Source organism: Brachionichthys hirsutus, chromosome 5 (genome assembly GCF_040956055.1).
Source record: "Brachionichthys hirsutus isolate HB-005 chromosome 5, CSIRO-AGI_Bhir_v1, whole genome shotgun sequence".
Lineage (NCBI taxonomy): Eukaryota > Metazoa > Chordata > Actinopteri > Lophiiformes > Brachionichthyidae > Brachionichthys > Brachionichthys hirsutus.
Genome location: NC_090901.1, coordinates 13,992,491 through 14,010,107, shown reverse-complemented (window position 1 = coordinate 14,010,107; position 17,617 = coordinate 13,992,491). Strand labels below are relative to the sequence as shown.

At 42.0% G+C, this 17,617-nt stretch overlaps 1 protein-coding gene across 1 annotated transcript in view; it reads right to left on the bottom strand.

The window, feature by feature from the left end:
• Positions 1-7,520, bottom strand: part of LOC137893626 (anoctamin-1-like) — a 39,944-nt gene extending 32,424 nt beyond the window's left edge. Inside the window, exons 1-2 of the mRNA XM_068739041.1 lie at positions 7,416-7,520; positions 3,838-4,230 (exon numbers count right to left, since the gene is read on the bottom strand). Coding sequence (XP_068595142.1) covers positions 3,838-4,230; positions 7,416-7,520 — 498 coding nt within the window. The remainder of the gene's footprint in view (positions 1-3,837; positions 4,231-7,415) is intronic.
• Between the last annotated feature and the right edge of the window lie 10,097 nt (positions 7,521-17,617).

The following is a 17,617-nucleotide window of genomic DNA, read 5'->3' as shown; positions in this document are numbered from 1 at the left end:
AGAGACGTGGTTGTCCCCTGTCCTGTAGTCCATGCTCCTCTCTATAGAGACGTGGTTGTCTCTTGTCCTGTAGTCCATGCTCCTCTTGATTTTAGTGCTCGAGGTTTAGTAAAAACAATTTATACAAGGTCAGTGAGCATGTCCGAAGTAAGGACTGACTATAACATGCTCACTAAGTGCACACCTTAGTGACGATATTAACGACAGCTATTATAAGCCAGGCTCAGATGACAGGGATATCTATGTTACATCTATAAGCAAAGTTTAGTCACAGTTAATGTTTGAGGACATAAAAAAATAAAGACGAGTGAAAAACGGATCCAGGATGTCCCGTATTTTTTATTTTGATAGGGTTTTTCTAAGCCCTCTACCGGTTCTTCGTCACCCTTCGTGGGTGCGTAGTCAATGAGGAGAATGTGGGTTAAGATTTAGAGACTTATATAATCAGCAGATCAGTTACATGTTGGTTCAGATATCAGCGCTGAGATTCGACCTGCTTCTCGTGTCTTCGAATGGTTCGAGTGGTCCCCATGCTTCGAATGAAGACTCTTCCTGTTTCGTCATCATTTCAGTCCATCCCCCCGAAGGTGGGGCTTCGCCCCGGGCAATCTTAAACCCCTGATTATCTGTGTTACCGACGTCACTAATGAGACGTTCATGGAAATCAGTCATAGCAATACCAAAATAAATGTCATGTAATACATAAAATAATAAATATACATATAAAATACTTTTTTTACTTTGGATTGGACTAGTGCATCAGGAAACATTAAATACGAATATTTTAAATAAAAAGAACAGCAGCTCAATCGCAAGGTTTTTGTCTTCCACTTCAGAATACTTCCACACCGGGCCCCCACCCAACCCCACAACATGGTGGGGGCCCCAGGGATTTCTTGCTTGGAGCCCTAAGAGGCCCTTGCAACGCTACTGCCTGACTCTGAACGATCTTCCTGCGTGGGTTCACAAACACGTTGAAACCATTGGCGGTAAACTCAGTTAATCGCTGCAGTTATAGATGCAAGTTAAGACTCGGCCATGTGAAGCACCAGACAGATCGCTGGAGCATTCAGGAACCACCGACTCCTCACCGGCTCAGCACCAGTGCATCTGTGATGCGCTTCATTTGCATGGTTTGGACCCTGAAGCAAAGAATGGCCTGGGCGCTACATTAGGTCTGACTGAAGCCTATCTTTGGAAACCTTATAAAAACCGACATCATAACAACTTCCAAACAAACTGACACACAAGAGATCACATCTCTAAATGGTGAGCTCCTTCTACCGAGTTCTCGGCTGCCGTTGCAGAAGACCCACTGGAAGCGACAGGGTGTCTGTTCTATCCCATCCCATCGATTTGGTGTGACCAATCGAACAATTCATCTGGAGCAACCCTTCTTGTCCCAACAGCAAGCAAGACATGGAAAAGCTTAGAGCTGTCGACCACTCTTCATGCTGAAATGAGCTGCCTTTGCTTCTTCAGCCACATCAGCCAAGTTACTTCCCTCAACAAAACTGAGAGCCAGCAAAATATGCCCCTGCTGCCCCACCAGCTGCCCTTTAACAGCAATAAAATGACATAACATCCCATCAGAACCTGCAACCCGAGGGAAGACGTCGTTACAAAGAAGGAAAATCATCCTTGCCCGCTACCATTTTATTCCCGGTAAGAGGCTTGTTCCTGGGCAGAGCGCTGTTGGGCTGTTGACAACACTTCAACGTGGCTACAGGTAGCATTTATTCAGTGTTCAGAGCAGGGTTATTATAGTTAACAAAAACTAACGAAAAAACGAAAACTAGAATTGAAAAAACATTTTCGTTAACTAGAACTAAATAAAAACTAGAATTAAAAGAGAGAACGAAAACTAACTAAAACGGTATTGTCCGTTCACAAAACTAACTAAAACTAATAAAAATTAAAGACACTAATCCCTTCGTTTTCGTCTTTATCGATTTTGAAATTGATTTATTTTGCTCGGAGTTACGTGAGCCGGCGGCTCCGTCCGGCTGTTCCCGTCACTGCTCGTTGAGAATCGGGTTGGTGACGTCACTAGCGACGGAAGCCGGCAGGAAGCGCCGAGCGCTCCAGCCCCATGTGGGATTTGTTTATTACGACGGAGAGAAACAAGAAAGCTAACTGCGATTAGCCCCCCCGTAAGAGAAGCAGCCCCCCGGCTAGCAGTTAGCACCGCGAAGGAGACAACAATAAGGGACTGCGTTTAACCTGCACCGACTGGAGCACCCCACACACACACTGGGGGGGGGGGGGCATGGCTCGCTGCATTAATGAGACATGAGAAGAAGACGAGCTGCTTGGAGCCAAGCCCAAAGTGAGGAGCCCCCTGATGGAGCCCCCCTGATGGAGTCCCCTGATGGAGCCCCCCTGATGGAGCCCCCTGATGGAGCCCCCCTCAGCCAGGAGGCCCTGGAGATGGTCTGCGTGAACCGTGGATTGGATTAGAGACAGACGACGAGGACACTGAACACCTGGTGAGTGGTTCTAGTCCCAAATACATTAGTCTTGTTGACCTTTTATGCTGATATAAAATGTAACTAATTAGTGTTGTAAACTTTAATTGATATTAAAACCCCATAAAGCCCCAAAAGGAGAGGAAATAAATTATTTATTTTACTCATTCGGATCCAAAACCTAAAATGCCAATCACAAATGTTAGAGCCTCCATCTGCTAAAACCTGAAATGTATAATTGTCACACTGAAATCATCGTTATTGTCATGTCATGATTTCATATCTAATATTGGGCTTCATTATAAATATACAATATTAAATGGGTTATCCTGTGGAAACTAATTTAGGGTGCTAACAGTGTAAGAAATTAAATATCATGAAACAAGTAACGTTATTATCCCTGCTGTAAAAACAAGGGTTATTACAGACAGTCCTAATTCATAAATAATTATTAAACTGTACTATTCTTTGCGTGTTTTACATTTGTTTGTTCTTTTTGCTCAGAACTTGACCTGCCAGATGGAGAAAACAACAAGTTCCAGAGGATCCATGTCTGGCTCTCCCCCTTCAGCTCACCCTGAACGCTGCCTGAAGTAGCCAAATACTGACTCACTGATATCAAGAGCAAGAAAGCTCGTCCACGCTGAGAGCAAATCATTAGCGGCAAATGAAGTATTAAGTCTGAGATTGTAGCACGTTAGCAGCTATGCTGCGGACTGTTACAGTTGGTTGTTTAAAATTACTGAATAAATGTTTTATATGTTATCTTTTGTTGAGTTGTATTATTTTATTATATTTTAATCCTGCATCTGACAAATAACTGAAAGGATGAAAAACTAAAACTAATAATAACTAAATTAAACTAATAAAAACAAAACTAAAACTAATAAAAACTAACAAATCTACTCTAAAAACTAACTAAAACTAACTGAATTAGAGAAAACAAATTCAAAACTAACTAAAACTAAACTATAATTAAAAATCCAAAACTATTATAACCCTGGTTCAGAGCCGCTGGTGTTTCACACGCACCAAGTTCTGTTTCTGCTACACACAGCAGTTCATGCTTTAGGTCAGAAAAAAGATCATAAACTCTGTGTATTTGTGTGTCTGTGCATGTGTGTGCGTGCGTGCATGCGTGTGTGGTTTGTAATACAGCAGTGCATGTTCCCGATCAGAATCATTCCAGCTGTGGAGCCGACTCAGTTCAGCCTTGCGGATTGAGCTTGTGTATTTTTGCACTCACCATGTTGCTTGTTCATAAAATAGATAGCTTTGAGCTTTAAGAAGAGCTTTAAGAAGAGCTTTAAGAAGAGCTTCACGTTGGAACCGCATGCGTTTCTAGAACAGTACATGAATGTGAACTCACATCTTCATCTTTCTCCAGTTCAAGGCCCACGTCGAGCAGCTTCCTCTCAAACTCCTCTCTCCTAAAGGATTTGTGGTCCTCGTGGCTGCTGAGGGTCTCTCCCGGAAGGCCCAGCTCCATGTCGATGGCCGGTGATGATAAGTCTCTCCCACTTTCTGGATGATGATGATGTCTTAAATGGCTTTTATCTTGGCTCTGGGGCCCCTGCCTCTGGGGGCTGCGGCGTAGGCGGCGCGCTACTGCATTTTCAGTCAGTAAGTGTGAAGGCTGCTGACTGGAGCGGCCCCCTGCTGGCTTTTTCACTGGGTAGGTGAGGACATAGTCAACACGCCGATGCCCGTCCTCAAAGTAGAGGCCATGCTGGCAGTTGGTGTTTTCCTCTGGGGTGATAGACTTCAGCAGCTGAGCACAAAGAAAGAAAGCAGAGATCATTAAGGAAGCGGGAAACAACATCCCAGCATTGGGTTTCGTTAAAGCCCACATTGCCATTGTGGGCTTTACCTATCACCGAGATCAGTATAGAGACGTCTCCACAAGGAATGAAAACCGACTGGATTTGACATTAAATTAAATTCTTGAAGGAGTCTATCTTGTTTTCAGTATCCGGCCCGGCTGGATCACTGCCTGCGACAGCAGCGCCGCCACGATGCTCTACGGGGGTGAAGCCTTGCACCGATGCCCTGTAGCTACACCGGACCCACGTCACCACACAGGTGACACTAAACATAGATAGAAACATTCAGGAAGAGACAAACAGAAGAAATGAAACACAAAACAAGACAAAGTATTATTAAACGCTTACAGTTAAATAATAACCAAATCCAATGTCAATATAAATACGCTGTGATGCTTTAAAACGTACATATGTTTGTTTCCAATCTTCTCACAATCAACTAATTCTGCTTTGGTCTAAGGAAAAAACAGTAATGCCGTAAATAGCTAATTTATATATATTTATATGTTTTACTTATTCCTCATCACAACAACCTCATCCACACACACACACACACACACACACACACACACACACCTCCCGATGGTCATGCCATGAATATTGACTTGATCAGGAGGGCTCCTACTACAGGCAAACTTATAATCGATGATATTGTTAGAAAAGCACCTCATAAACAGCTGAAAATGTGGTATATCCTTTCATCGGTGCAACACAAGTGTTCTACTTGCAATCCTCTGCCACATGCACTTAGCTGGATTTTTTTGTGTGAAATTCCTGCTCTAATCCACGGAATGTTGATTTTTAGAGCGCTAATACGTCTCTGTTGTCATCAGGAATATACTGTTTATTTTGCTTATGTAGCATGTACATTATATCAGTGGTTTTCAATTGGTGTGGTGGTGAAATGCCCGGGAGGTGGACATGTGTGACCCCGGGGAACATGCATGGTCAAACTACGGTTTGCTTCGTAATTGCCATACTATATATATAATGTAATTACACGTCCGCTACAGTAGGTGGCAGTGCTGCTTTCATGGCGATATGTAGTGTGCTTTTAACTTTAATTATGAGAGCGTGCAGTGAGCATTATCTTCTGCTGTGGTGTGTTTGTTTTACACCGAGCAAAAGTGGATAAATAATAATAATGAATGAATGAATGAACTAGAAAAGCACTGGGAGAGCACAGACCTCCTCCAATCAGCTCACTCCCCTCCTGACTGGATTTACACCATTCACATGGTGATCTGGATCATCACAAAAAGGTTCTAGATAAAGGTGAATCAGGGTTGGTGTGTACTTTTTAACAGATTATTGAATCCATAAACAGGTGTTAATGTTAAAAGTTAATATTTTTCCACATTCTAGATACATTTATAGTTTTTACATCAATTTACTTTATACTGGTCTACGTCCGAGAGGCTGCTTTAACGAAGGCAATAACTCTATCTAAATAAGAACAATCTGCACCAGTAAAGTAAGCTAAGGAGCTAAATCAGGAGTCACCAACCTTTTTGAAACCGAGGGCTACTTTCTGGCTACCGATTCATGCAAAGGGCTACCAGTTTGATACACACTTCTGAAATAAAACACGGCACGGCGGGGAGTTAGCGGGGTAAAATGTTTCGACCCAGTCAGAAATGTCTCTAAACATTGAGCCGCTTTGTCATCGCCACAGTTGCCCCGCAAATGAAGCACACAGGAATCTTTCACAGTGGTAAAAAAAAGAAAAAAGAACTCCTTCTCCCGTTCACTGTGAAAGTGACGTGGTTTTTGTCTTTTTTCAGCAATGTTTTCGGGGGTCTTCTCCTTCACTGCACCCGCAAACTGATCTTTACGCAACAAATATCAGCAGGGGTCGTCGTCAGCTGCCGCTGATCTCATACAAAACATTTTTCGAACATGTTTTCAATATAAATTTAAATTTAACACCGATGAAAAAGTAAAATTGTCCGTAGCGCATGCGTAACTGGTTCTCTGTCTGGGTGTTGCGCCGCGATGCTCTGACAACGCTTCAGGGGTGGAACCCCGCCTCTCACCCGCCCACGGGTGTCGAACTGCAGCATCCTTATAAATATAATTCATACGTTGGAGTCTTGACTCTGTTTAGTGCTGACACCATTCCACACATGCATTCACATGAAAATGGCAGCATTATATAAAATTAGCAACCTGAAAACACATCATCAGCTGCCAAGCAAAGATCATGAGACCAGGACACGGGAAATACATGCAAAACATTTGAGAATGTTGCAACGATGAGCCGCTACATGGCCATTACTGATATTAAATTGGAGTCTTTTGTCTCCTGTCGTGTCTGAAGTCACCGTTCTGCTCTGCTCTTTGAAAACAAGTCCTTAAAATGACTACTGGGCAACTAGAATGCTAAAATGAACATGTGGCATGATTTGCTTGAGGTCTATTACACTCGGGCGACGTCACAGTTTATGGGTACATCCTAAGAAAAGAGTCATTTATGTGTTTGTGCGTAAGTTTGGTTTAAATATGTGTTTGGTGAAAGAGGCTCCGTTGCTTTATGACTGTCCGACGCTTTTATGGGCTCTTTGCTGCTTCGACCACCGGAGAAGGGGGCGCGTTAGCTGCAGAGTGATTTTCATCTTCTATATGTAGTTCATCAACATGTCCAGAGTCAAGAACATTTTAAACCAGAAACACACCATTAACTCACCATCGCAAACCATTCTCAGCTCGGCTCTGAGTGCCCCAGTTTTTGCGCATTTTCCCGATTTTCCAAGCCCGAACGTAGCAAATGAAAGATTAAAGTCTCTTCTTTCATAACTCATTTTTGTTCTGGAGTTATTGGCCATTGAAGAGAGGCAGATTTCAATGTCAGAAATGGCAGTGAACGTTTTGGTTTCAGAAAACGTCTTTAGACGTGAATGGCACTCAAAGAGTTAAACGTTACTGTTTTGCTCTTGAACAGAACAAACCATGTTGTTGCTTTGGTTGCATATTTTTACCAAAATGTATTTGATGTGATTATAATATCTCGTACAATAAAATAATGACTATGTAAAGACGAATACAACCAACGGTCTGCATCATCCTTCCTCGTCATCATCATCATCATCCTTGTCTGCTACTCGTTTGTCTCGGAGAAACTGACCTTAAACTTGCCGTGGAAGATGACGTCTTGTAGGAAATGTGGAGCCTGCTGCTCAGACCCGGAGCCGGCAGGTGAGTCAACTCCCCCGGACGCCTCTTCTGTCATTGCCCTGTCTCAGTAGACGAAAGCAGAGACGAACAGAAGAGTTGGAATCGCTGCGTTTTCTGCTTTCAAATGCGTCTCCTGTTTCAAGTGTCGCATCACTTGAGAGCATCTACCATGAGTAGCTCTTCTGCGTCCTCGCCTGGGTTCCTGTGACTTTTGTCACCACTTTCCTGTCCGTGCGTGTCGCCCTTTAAAGCGCCGTGTGGAGTTCTGTCTCAGTCGGCAGCAGCTGAAGTGAGTCTCCAGTCTGGTTACTTGAGAAGTTGACTGCGAGCCAAGATCTAAACTTAGACAACGAAGAAAAAACTGTGATGAACACGAGTTGGCCTCCTTCACAACCTCGGCCCCCGACTCCACTGTAATCAGTACAAGATCAAGCACCCCAATGCACAGCCAGCCTCCCCCTCTCTCCCTCGCTTCCTCTCTCCAGTTACTCATTTCTCATCCTATTTTAGTTCCGAAGACGCTAGACAGGAAGCTGTACCCTCGCCTTTCATGATGTGCACTAAATACAGATGAAAATATCATACGAACATTAACAGTGTCGTACCTTTTGTGTCATGTGACAAAAAATGTGAAGGTTCCTGACCTTGATGTTATAAACCAGAGTAAAACGTTCACACATCTGCAACAGAGTGCAAAGCTTCTTGTCTGTTCCACACTTTATCCTTCCGTCGTATTTTGTTTGTTTCCATAATTCTGCTGACCAAAACAAGTAAACAGACGAGAAGACCGCTGAGAAAAACCAACATTAAAACAAACGAAAACATGGAGCTCTGATATTTCTCAAATAAAAAAATCACATCAAGCTAATGCTACTGTTTTAACATCAATGAGAGAGACGGTATAAATATCTTCTCTCAAAGAGGACAGACGAGTCCCGGCTTTGCTGAAACTCCCCCACCAAAAAATCTAGTGGAAATTAGGTCACTAGTTTTTATCTGTACATATTTATGTGTTAAGAGTGACCAATTAGAATATTTGTATACTGTTTCTTTGTTTTTTATACAGTAGTGTGTCTTCATTGCTCCATTGTGTCTCGTCCTTTCTTCTTGTCAGAAGTCTTTCCTCTCCTCCTGTTATCACATGGTTATTGATTTTATATGTGTATAATATGGTATAAATAAATAAAACTGTGCGATAAACAACAACCTATGATTTCACATACTTAGATACATTATCATCTTTATTATTACTAATAGCAGTGTTTATACAAATACATTCGCCAAGATGTATTTGAGGAGACAGTACTTGCATGTGGAAGCAGTATCACGGTTAAAATACATCAATAAATGTGGAAATATACTAAGATAAGACTAAATATGTTTTGAGATACTGACGTCATTGCTCTCAGATTTTACAGTGCGGTAAAGTAAACAAAAACTTCTTCTTGAGTTTATTATTAAAAAGTGACCAAATCTTGACACTTGAAGTGAATTCTGTGCAGATTTCCATGCGTGAAGCTGTTCCAGGAAACTGTCTTTTCTTCCATGATTGTTTACTTTGTGAGAACGAAGATCCTGAAACTTTCTGTACAACCTCTTATTCTTGACACTTCAGCCCCCCCAGGCTTATGTAACCCAGCAGCAACATCCGCACTCAGCTCTATTTTTAGAATTTAAGAGTTAAAAAATACACAGAGAATCGGGCAAAGGAAAGCAGGGACCCTGCAGAGCACATGCTGTCCAACTCCCTGGGGGACGCCATGTGTCTGACTCGATGCTGGGAGCAAGATGCAGGGGTTGGAGGTCAGTTCTCGCAGGAAACAGAAGGAAGTGGTGTTTCTGTTCACATACTGTAACTCAGCTTTTCCAAAAACAATCCCCAAACTGTTGTGTGCGCCGTCAAATGAGGTTCCGGCCAAGGAGTTTCTCGCTAGTCCAGATGATCCCTGCATACCTGAATAAACACCTTCAAAGATTTAGTGACACCCACAGCCACAATACTAGAGGGAGCTCAAACAACAACCTGGTTACACCCTCCTCTAAGACAAACATGGGGAAATCATCGTTTTACAATACTGCCCCCCAAGGGTGGAACTGTTTGACTCCTGCCCTCAAAACATGCACCTCTTTGGCCTCCTTCAAAACGGCCCTAAAAATACACCTTTCAGGGGGGCAGAAACGGAGATAGTCATCACGACTCTCTCCAGATCAATCACCCCCCCCCCCCCCCCCCCCCTCTTTTTGTCCACCTACGTTGTACATATTATGTGTCTTTTATTATTTATTGTTATTTTGCATCATTGGAGTAATTCATTGTATTTTTATTGGTATTGTTACATGTCGATGATTTATGCACGAAGGACCTTCAACGGAAACAAAACCGCAAGGGCTTTTTTGAAATGCTCCTGTTAGGCAGGGTGTTTGACTGTACTTGTACAGTAATACATACTATTGTTTGACTGTATTTGTACTGCTTTAACATTCTATCTAATAAATATATTCATCATCATGATGATGAGAGCCAGAACTCAGAGACTGTACTGTCGGCTGGTCCCGTGAGGGATCACCAGACAGTAAATCAATCTCCACTTCACCCTGTCCTTTGCATCGTCCTCCCCAACACCAGCCACTCTCATGTCCTCCCTCACTACGTCCATGTATCTTCTCCTGGGTCGACCTTTAGCTCTGTTCCCTGGCAGCTCCATCCTCAGCATCCTTCTACCGATATAGTCCCTGTCTCTCCTCTGGACATGTCCAAACCATCAAAGTCTGGTCTCTCTGACCTTGTCTCCAAAACGTCTAACCTTCACTGTCCCTCTCATTGTCTCATTCTTGTCTTCTCATTTACATTTACACACATGTACTCTGTTTTACTCCTTCTCACCTTCACTCCTCTCTTTTCTAGAGCAGACATCCACTTCTCTAGATTTTTCTCTACCTGCTCTCACTGCAGATCAGTGTCATCTGCAAACATCATATTCCAAGGAGCTTCCTGTCTCAGCTCATCTGTTAGTCTATCCATCACCGTGGCAAACAAAAAGGGGCTCAGAGCTGATCCCTGGTGCATCCCACCTCGACACTAAACTCCCCTGTTACTCCTACTACACACTTCACTTCTGTCGTACAACTGTCATACATGTCCTGAACTACTCTGATGTACTTCTCTGCCACTCCAGTCTTCCTCATGCAGTACCACAGTTCCTCTCTGGGTACCCTGTCATAGGCTTTCTCTAGATACAAAGACACAATGCAGCTCCTTCTGACCTTTCCTGTACTTCTCCATTGCTGGCATCAACGCAAACATTGCGTCTGTGGTAGTGTTCCTCGGGATAAAGCCATACTGCTGCTCACAAATACTTACTTCTCCTTAGTATAGCCTCAAACGTGTGGCATATAGTGATGCAGACTGGGCAGCAGATCAGAATGACAAAATAAGTGTCACTGTTATAGACTTTAACTAAGGCTGGGCCTATAATTTCCTGGAAGTCTCAGACACGCTCCGCTGTTGCTTTGTCCACATGTGAAGCAGAATACAATATGCATCAGTGACAATTTATGAAGACAATCAAGGCACAATTTCCCTGTTAAAGAATCCTGTATGCTGTCAAAGGTGTGAACACATTGATATTAGATATCACTGTTTGATCTGCACATGGTGATGGAAAAATAACAATTGAATATTGTCCAACAGCCGACTTGGTGGCGGATATTCTAACAAAGCCTGTAACTCGAGTCAGATTGGACAAATATGTGTGTCATGTTTTTGGTGTGTATATAAGAAAAAAGAAACAAAAAGTATAAATATTTGTAAAGAATTGTACTGAACAAGTGGGGGTTGAGCTTTGCTATTCAGGTGCTGGGAGTGTTCTTGCATTGAACCAATTGACCTGAGGTGGGAGGAGTTATACTCACGCAGGTGTTGCAGATTGGCAATAAATAACTGCCGCTTGCTCTGAGGAGCTGTGCTGCCGATCAAACCCACCAAAGACTGTGTTGCTTCTTTTCCCTCCGTCCCGTGGAACTAGTGCTTCTTAAGATGGCTGTGCCAACATTGGGAATGGGCTGCATGGTGAAGGTCTGCGTGCGCTCTCTGAGTGCTTTTTGAGATAATTATTATTATTATCATTCTATGTCTACGTTTGTACTTTACTTTTAACTATTTATTATCTGTATATTATGCACGTTCGTAGAACTATGCAGTGTGTGCCGCTCCAACCTATTTTCGTTGTTATTCATTTGACAATGACAATAAATGCTGATTGATTGTTGATTGATTGAAGGACTGAGAATTTGCTGCTATCAAGAGAGCTTGCCAAAATACACGCCTTTGTCGATACTTACTTTATGTGATGACAAAAAAATTGTTCTAAATATATCTTACCTATCTTATGTTGGGGTTGTGTTGACTGTACTTGATAGAAGTGCACACTTGGTGGCAGCAGAGTGCTACAACCATGAGTTTACATTTGTACTGCGTTTACTCGCCACTGTCGCCATGTGCTTTCTTATGTTAGAAATGATGGGTCTCTGTTAGACTCGATGTACTAAGAGACCCCCCCCCCACACACACACACAAATATTACAGCAAGCATTTGAATATTTCAAAGAAAAAAATTGCCTCTTACATTGTTGTTATACTTAAAAGTATAAGTGATGGAGGCCATTTCAATGTTAGTCCACTGGAGGGAAGTACAATACTATAAATACTATCATCAACGGAGTAGAAGTACCAACCCAGTGGAAGGCAGCTCAGTCCCAGTGGGACAGTTGTGTGCAACTGGCATTCTTATAGATGACATGCCACCCACTGTCGTGGAGCTTTATCAGGATTAACAGTTTCAGAGAGGCAGATGTTCAGACTAAACCTGACTGGAAACCTGCGGGGTCAGACTGACTTGTTATAGCCAGAATCTCTTCCTGGTCAAAAACAGCTGATCAGTTTAGCAGGAGGATAAACAGATCTGTGGGTGGCCACAGATCTGTTTTCCTCCGTCAGTGATCATTAAGATCGGATCACGATAAAGGAGACTTCATGTCGTTGTAAATATAACTTTATATATTTTTTATATGTTATACATTGTGTGATGGTTCGTTACACTTAGATTCATTTATTCTTAGATTCTGTAGTGTCCCGTGATGTGCTGGTGACTCGTCCGGGGTGTACCCCACCTCTCGCTCAGACTGTGACCCGCAAGGTGGATAAAGCAAGTGGAGAAGGGATGATTGATGTCATCTACAAGAAAGTGGATGGATGGACGGACGGATGATGGATGGATGAATGATGGATGGACAGACGGATGGATGGACAGATCGATGGATGGACAGACGGATGGATGGACAGATCGATGGATGGCTGGACGGATCGATGGATGGCTGGACAGACGGACTCTAGTTTAACTGTTTGAATTCAACAGTTCAGAAACAGATAACTTGTTTAATAGGGTTTAATTAATGCATTTTTACTCAGGCTTGATTTACCTTGAAAATAAAGGCACCACCTTCGTCAGTTTTTTCAGATCAGGAAAATGTTATTTGTAAAATATCTCAGTTCAGTAAATTGTGGATTTTCTCTTCCATGCTCCCCTTGATTGGGGATAACCAGGACTTAATCAAATACTTATTTTAAATTCAAGGATCCTTGAAACAAGCATTAATCTACTGATAATTCATCTTGTTGAAAATGAGACGGTTGCCATCGTCTCATCTTCATCCGTTAACCGAAGGAGGAGTCGCCGGCTCATTGCAGGGCCACACATACACAAACAAATACATAAATGACCGGGGTGGACATGGTGGAAAGGCATCCACCCGTGGGAAGTTGGCAAGTCACACATTTTTCTTATGCGCATGCTCCTCCCAGTTAACAGCTATAATCAAGATGGCAGTTGACGACCTCGAAGCTCTTTAATGGGTTTACATTGTGACTCAGATTCCAACAAGAGTGAACCTGCTTTTTGAAAAAAGTTGGCTTTGTGGTCTGTCCTCACCACCTTTGCTGGCACCTCTATGTCAAACTGGTCATGTCCTAAATACTTGAAAAGCATCAAGACTGTAACCTAGTTGAGATAAATGTAACCATTCAGATGATAAGAACTATAAACACATCCCTCATCTGCCTGCATAGCTCCAGAGCAGCCACCATTATCCCCACAAGTTTATTTCAAGGCAGACCACTTGACTAAGGTGCTCCTTCTGCATTAAAAAACACAAGATGTTATCCTCATGCTGTACTTTGTAGTGGTAGCGTTTGACATGGTATCCCACAAGGCTCTGTTCAGGGCTCATTCTTCCTTGCTTTCTCTCCTGCGGTTCTCCCAAACAAGACTGACTTATCAGCATCCGTTACATTCTGATATAGGAACTCGTGCTTTCCTTCAACACTAGGAATGGCCCGTTATACATGCAGGGAATGCTCAAACCAGCATACAAGTCCTCTTCTATGATCTTCTCCCACTAACCAACTTATTGTTTCCTCACGGTGAGATGGACCTAGCTTTTAATTAATGTGGAAATGAAAGTGTAAGGGTTTAGCTTTAACCATTAACCATTAAAAACCTGAACAGTGTAATAATTGCCAGAAAAAAAGAAAATTTGGAAAATAAGGTCTTAATGGAAGCTTTTTTCAAATTTGTAAAAAATAAATAATAATAATTAGCATACTTTTGTATATTTGTGCTTAAATGGAATATATTTAAAATGTTTGCATGGGAAATACATGCACGTATCTGAATGTATACATAAGGGTTTTCAAGGCAAAAAAATAAGTCTCAAAATCCTGAAAGGCCAAGTGTATTAAATATGATGCACTTGGTGTCACAGCCTGTGCCACTCTCCACACCCACTTCCCCGCCTCCACAGATCCGCCCTGCCATCAGCTAATTCCTGGCACCTGTGCTCCCATCACCACCTGCAACGCATCCCTCATCAGCCCTGACGTTACATAACCCCAGCCCGGACAACAAAACCCCGCCAGATTGTAATGTCATGTTACCACTCCTTCCAGCACCCTTCCAGCGCCTGCCTCCCCGTGTACCGACCTTGCCTGATCCCGGAATCCCACCTCGGACCTGTCTGCCTGACCTGCCTGACCGCCTGGTGTATGACCTTCGCCTGCCCCTTGGACCTGTTTCTGCCCGCCCCAAACCTGATCTGTCTGCTGCTCTGGACAGACTACCTGGTAATGAAAGAATAAAGCTCTGACTTTGGACTCCCACTCAAACCGCCTCGCATTCTTACCTGCCTTAGGCCTTGACACTTGGTTTTAAAGGGTTAAATACAGTCCTGATCTGCTGATCCATATATTTCAGTGCAAGGATGAGAAGGATTTTTAAACTTGGTAGAAAATGATATTTGTTCAGCTCCTCTGATGCTGCTAGCTCTCCTAAAAAGTAGGTGAAATCCCTACATCAGAAATGTAAAAAATAAATTTGTGTTGTTCTTCTCCCCCCATCAAACTGTAATTATCAACTATGTTAGACTCCTCCATTGGAGGAAAAGCATTTCATCATTGCAGACATCTCCTTTACGGAATAAAAAGTGACTTGGCAGAAGATTGTGAACAGTCCTCTTGTGGTCCTGCATCTTCACAAATGGCTGACCAGCCAACAGAAGTCGTAAATTTCACTAATGACTTTCCAATGGTCTTTAATTCTCCATTTAGGGGGAGTGGAAATGTCAGGGCCGATGGAAAGGTTAATGTGACTTTCACACGCTAATAAACATGCCTTGATCAAAGAACAGTGCAATTAAAAGCTTTCTTTTTACACCGGACATCTACACACACACACACACAAAAAGTCTGACAAATATGTACATGCACAGATATCACAACCCAATTACATTTATAAATTTGAACTAAATGGATAAAGTTAATGAAATGGTCTTTTAGAAGCAGAAGCAGGAATGGTGAATAATTTACAGAGAGGAAATAATTTGTGTTGGTCCAGAAATGTAATATAATTTAATAAGTACAACAGATTAAAGCAAGATAGGAACAAAAATAACTGCAAATTGATGAACGGGCCAAATGTGTCTAAATGCGGCTTATTCATGTTTTGAAGCAAACAAAATCAAAAGGGAAAAGTCATTTGTGAGGCCTGTGAAAACAAAAAGATGTATTTGGGGATTTGGGGTCTCAGAGTTAGTGTTGTACTTGCATCCAGGGGTTCTGGAAAGGCCCATTTTGTCTAATATAACCTACTTACCAACATCATGTTACATTCATGCATCAGCACCCCTCACTGGAAAGGAGACACCTGTCCCCCCATAAACATGATATAAAACCCCACACGTTACAGTAGGGTCACAATACAGTAGGATATGTTCTTACTACAAGTTCATTCCTGTCACGTTATCTATCTATCTATCTATCTATCTATCTATCTATCCACACCAGGGGTGTCAAACTCATTTTCTCCAAGGGCCACATTAGCATTATCTTTGCCCTCCAAATGCCAAATGTAAAGCGTAACACAATAAAAAATGTAACTAAATGTAATGTCAGTTAATGTAAAATAAATGTAACTACTCCTTAACATACTGTTAAATAACTATTTTTTTTTCATTTAAGTCTTTAGCCGCTACAGTAATTACAATAACATATTCAGTTTTGATATCACTTTTTTAAAAGGTTGTAACTTAAAAATTGTTAGAGATAAAGCCATACTGTAAATGAGAGAAATCATAAGTATGAACCAAAGTTTGTGATGGGAATAAATTAACATCTAATTATGTGGAAAAGTTCCATTCAAATGCAATCATCACGCAGGAACAAAGATAATCGATACAAAATCAAAACAAAACCAAAAAACCACCACCTTGTCTTGTCATGGACATGCACAAACCAAAAAAACCAACCAAAGTGGGCAAGATAAAGAACATTCCCCGAGTCAAAGAAAGAAAAGACGTCACTTTCAGGATCAGCACTGGACAGCTCCATATGTAGCCGACTACCTATGGAGCTGTCCAGTGCTGAACCAGAGTGCCATATGTAGCCGGGATCAACATGTCAGCACATCCTGGAAAAAACAAAAAAGTTCAAATAAATTTCAATCGTCACCGCCAGCAGATTATTAATTCCTGACTGCAGCGTGTTGCTATTGTTATTGCCATGTTGCTGAATGTTTCCATTTGATCAGTTCACAAACATTCACAGTTACAAACATTGCATATTCAATTGTATAGTTGTAAAAATATATGTATATATTATTGCTGTTATTATAACATAAATCCTTTCAATTGATCAGGTTAAGAAAACCACACTAATCCATCGATCAACAATCAAACGTATTCAAATAAATAATATTAAATAATAAATAAAGAAAAATATCATCCAACACAAGTTATGACATTAACTTTGTTCAAAACTCTTTTATCACAGTTGAGAGGGGCAGAACTGCAGAACAACCAACAAATGTGGGCTGTTAAGAACATGTGAGAGATGCAGCATCTTACAAAAACAAATGTCTGCACACAGCTCTCACAGGCTCTATGGGACATCGACTCACACAGCTCTATTAGAGTCGGAAATAGACTCTCCAAACAACTATGTAAAGTAAGGAGCACACCTGAAGAAGCCAAACCAACATTTAACAGTCTCAAAATGAAACTCATTTTGTATAACTCCAATTCTTCCTTAACAAACAACACTGAGCACAGACGCAACAATACTGAACAGCGCTGTTGTTAATTGTAGTGACCCTGTCCTGATGGCGTTCACACACACCTGACAAGGGTGACCCCTGTCTGATGGTGGCACCACAGTCCTCACGGTCCTCTCCTATCCCGTGTCTTCCAGCAGATGTCCAACGTTCTCAGTAATCCAGTAAATATTCTACAAATGTGATTACAAGAAATAAAAGTATCCTGACATGAAACTTCATGAGCTGATCAAAACCAATCGACTGGCATGGATTAGTGTGTGTGTGTGTGTGAGCAAGAGAGACAGTAAACTGCTGACTTCATTAATGCAGGCTTCCTCTCCTCACTCATTTAATTACTAGAGAAAAGGTTAGTGCCACAATGCAATTTACCAAATGTGATTTCTGAACAGCTATTAAGAGTGTGTGGGTGAACACGTTGTGACAGGGCGGGTGGGGGGGGGGCTGATTTCTGTGCTCTCCATCTCCCCATGAACATTTGCATGACCATGTA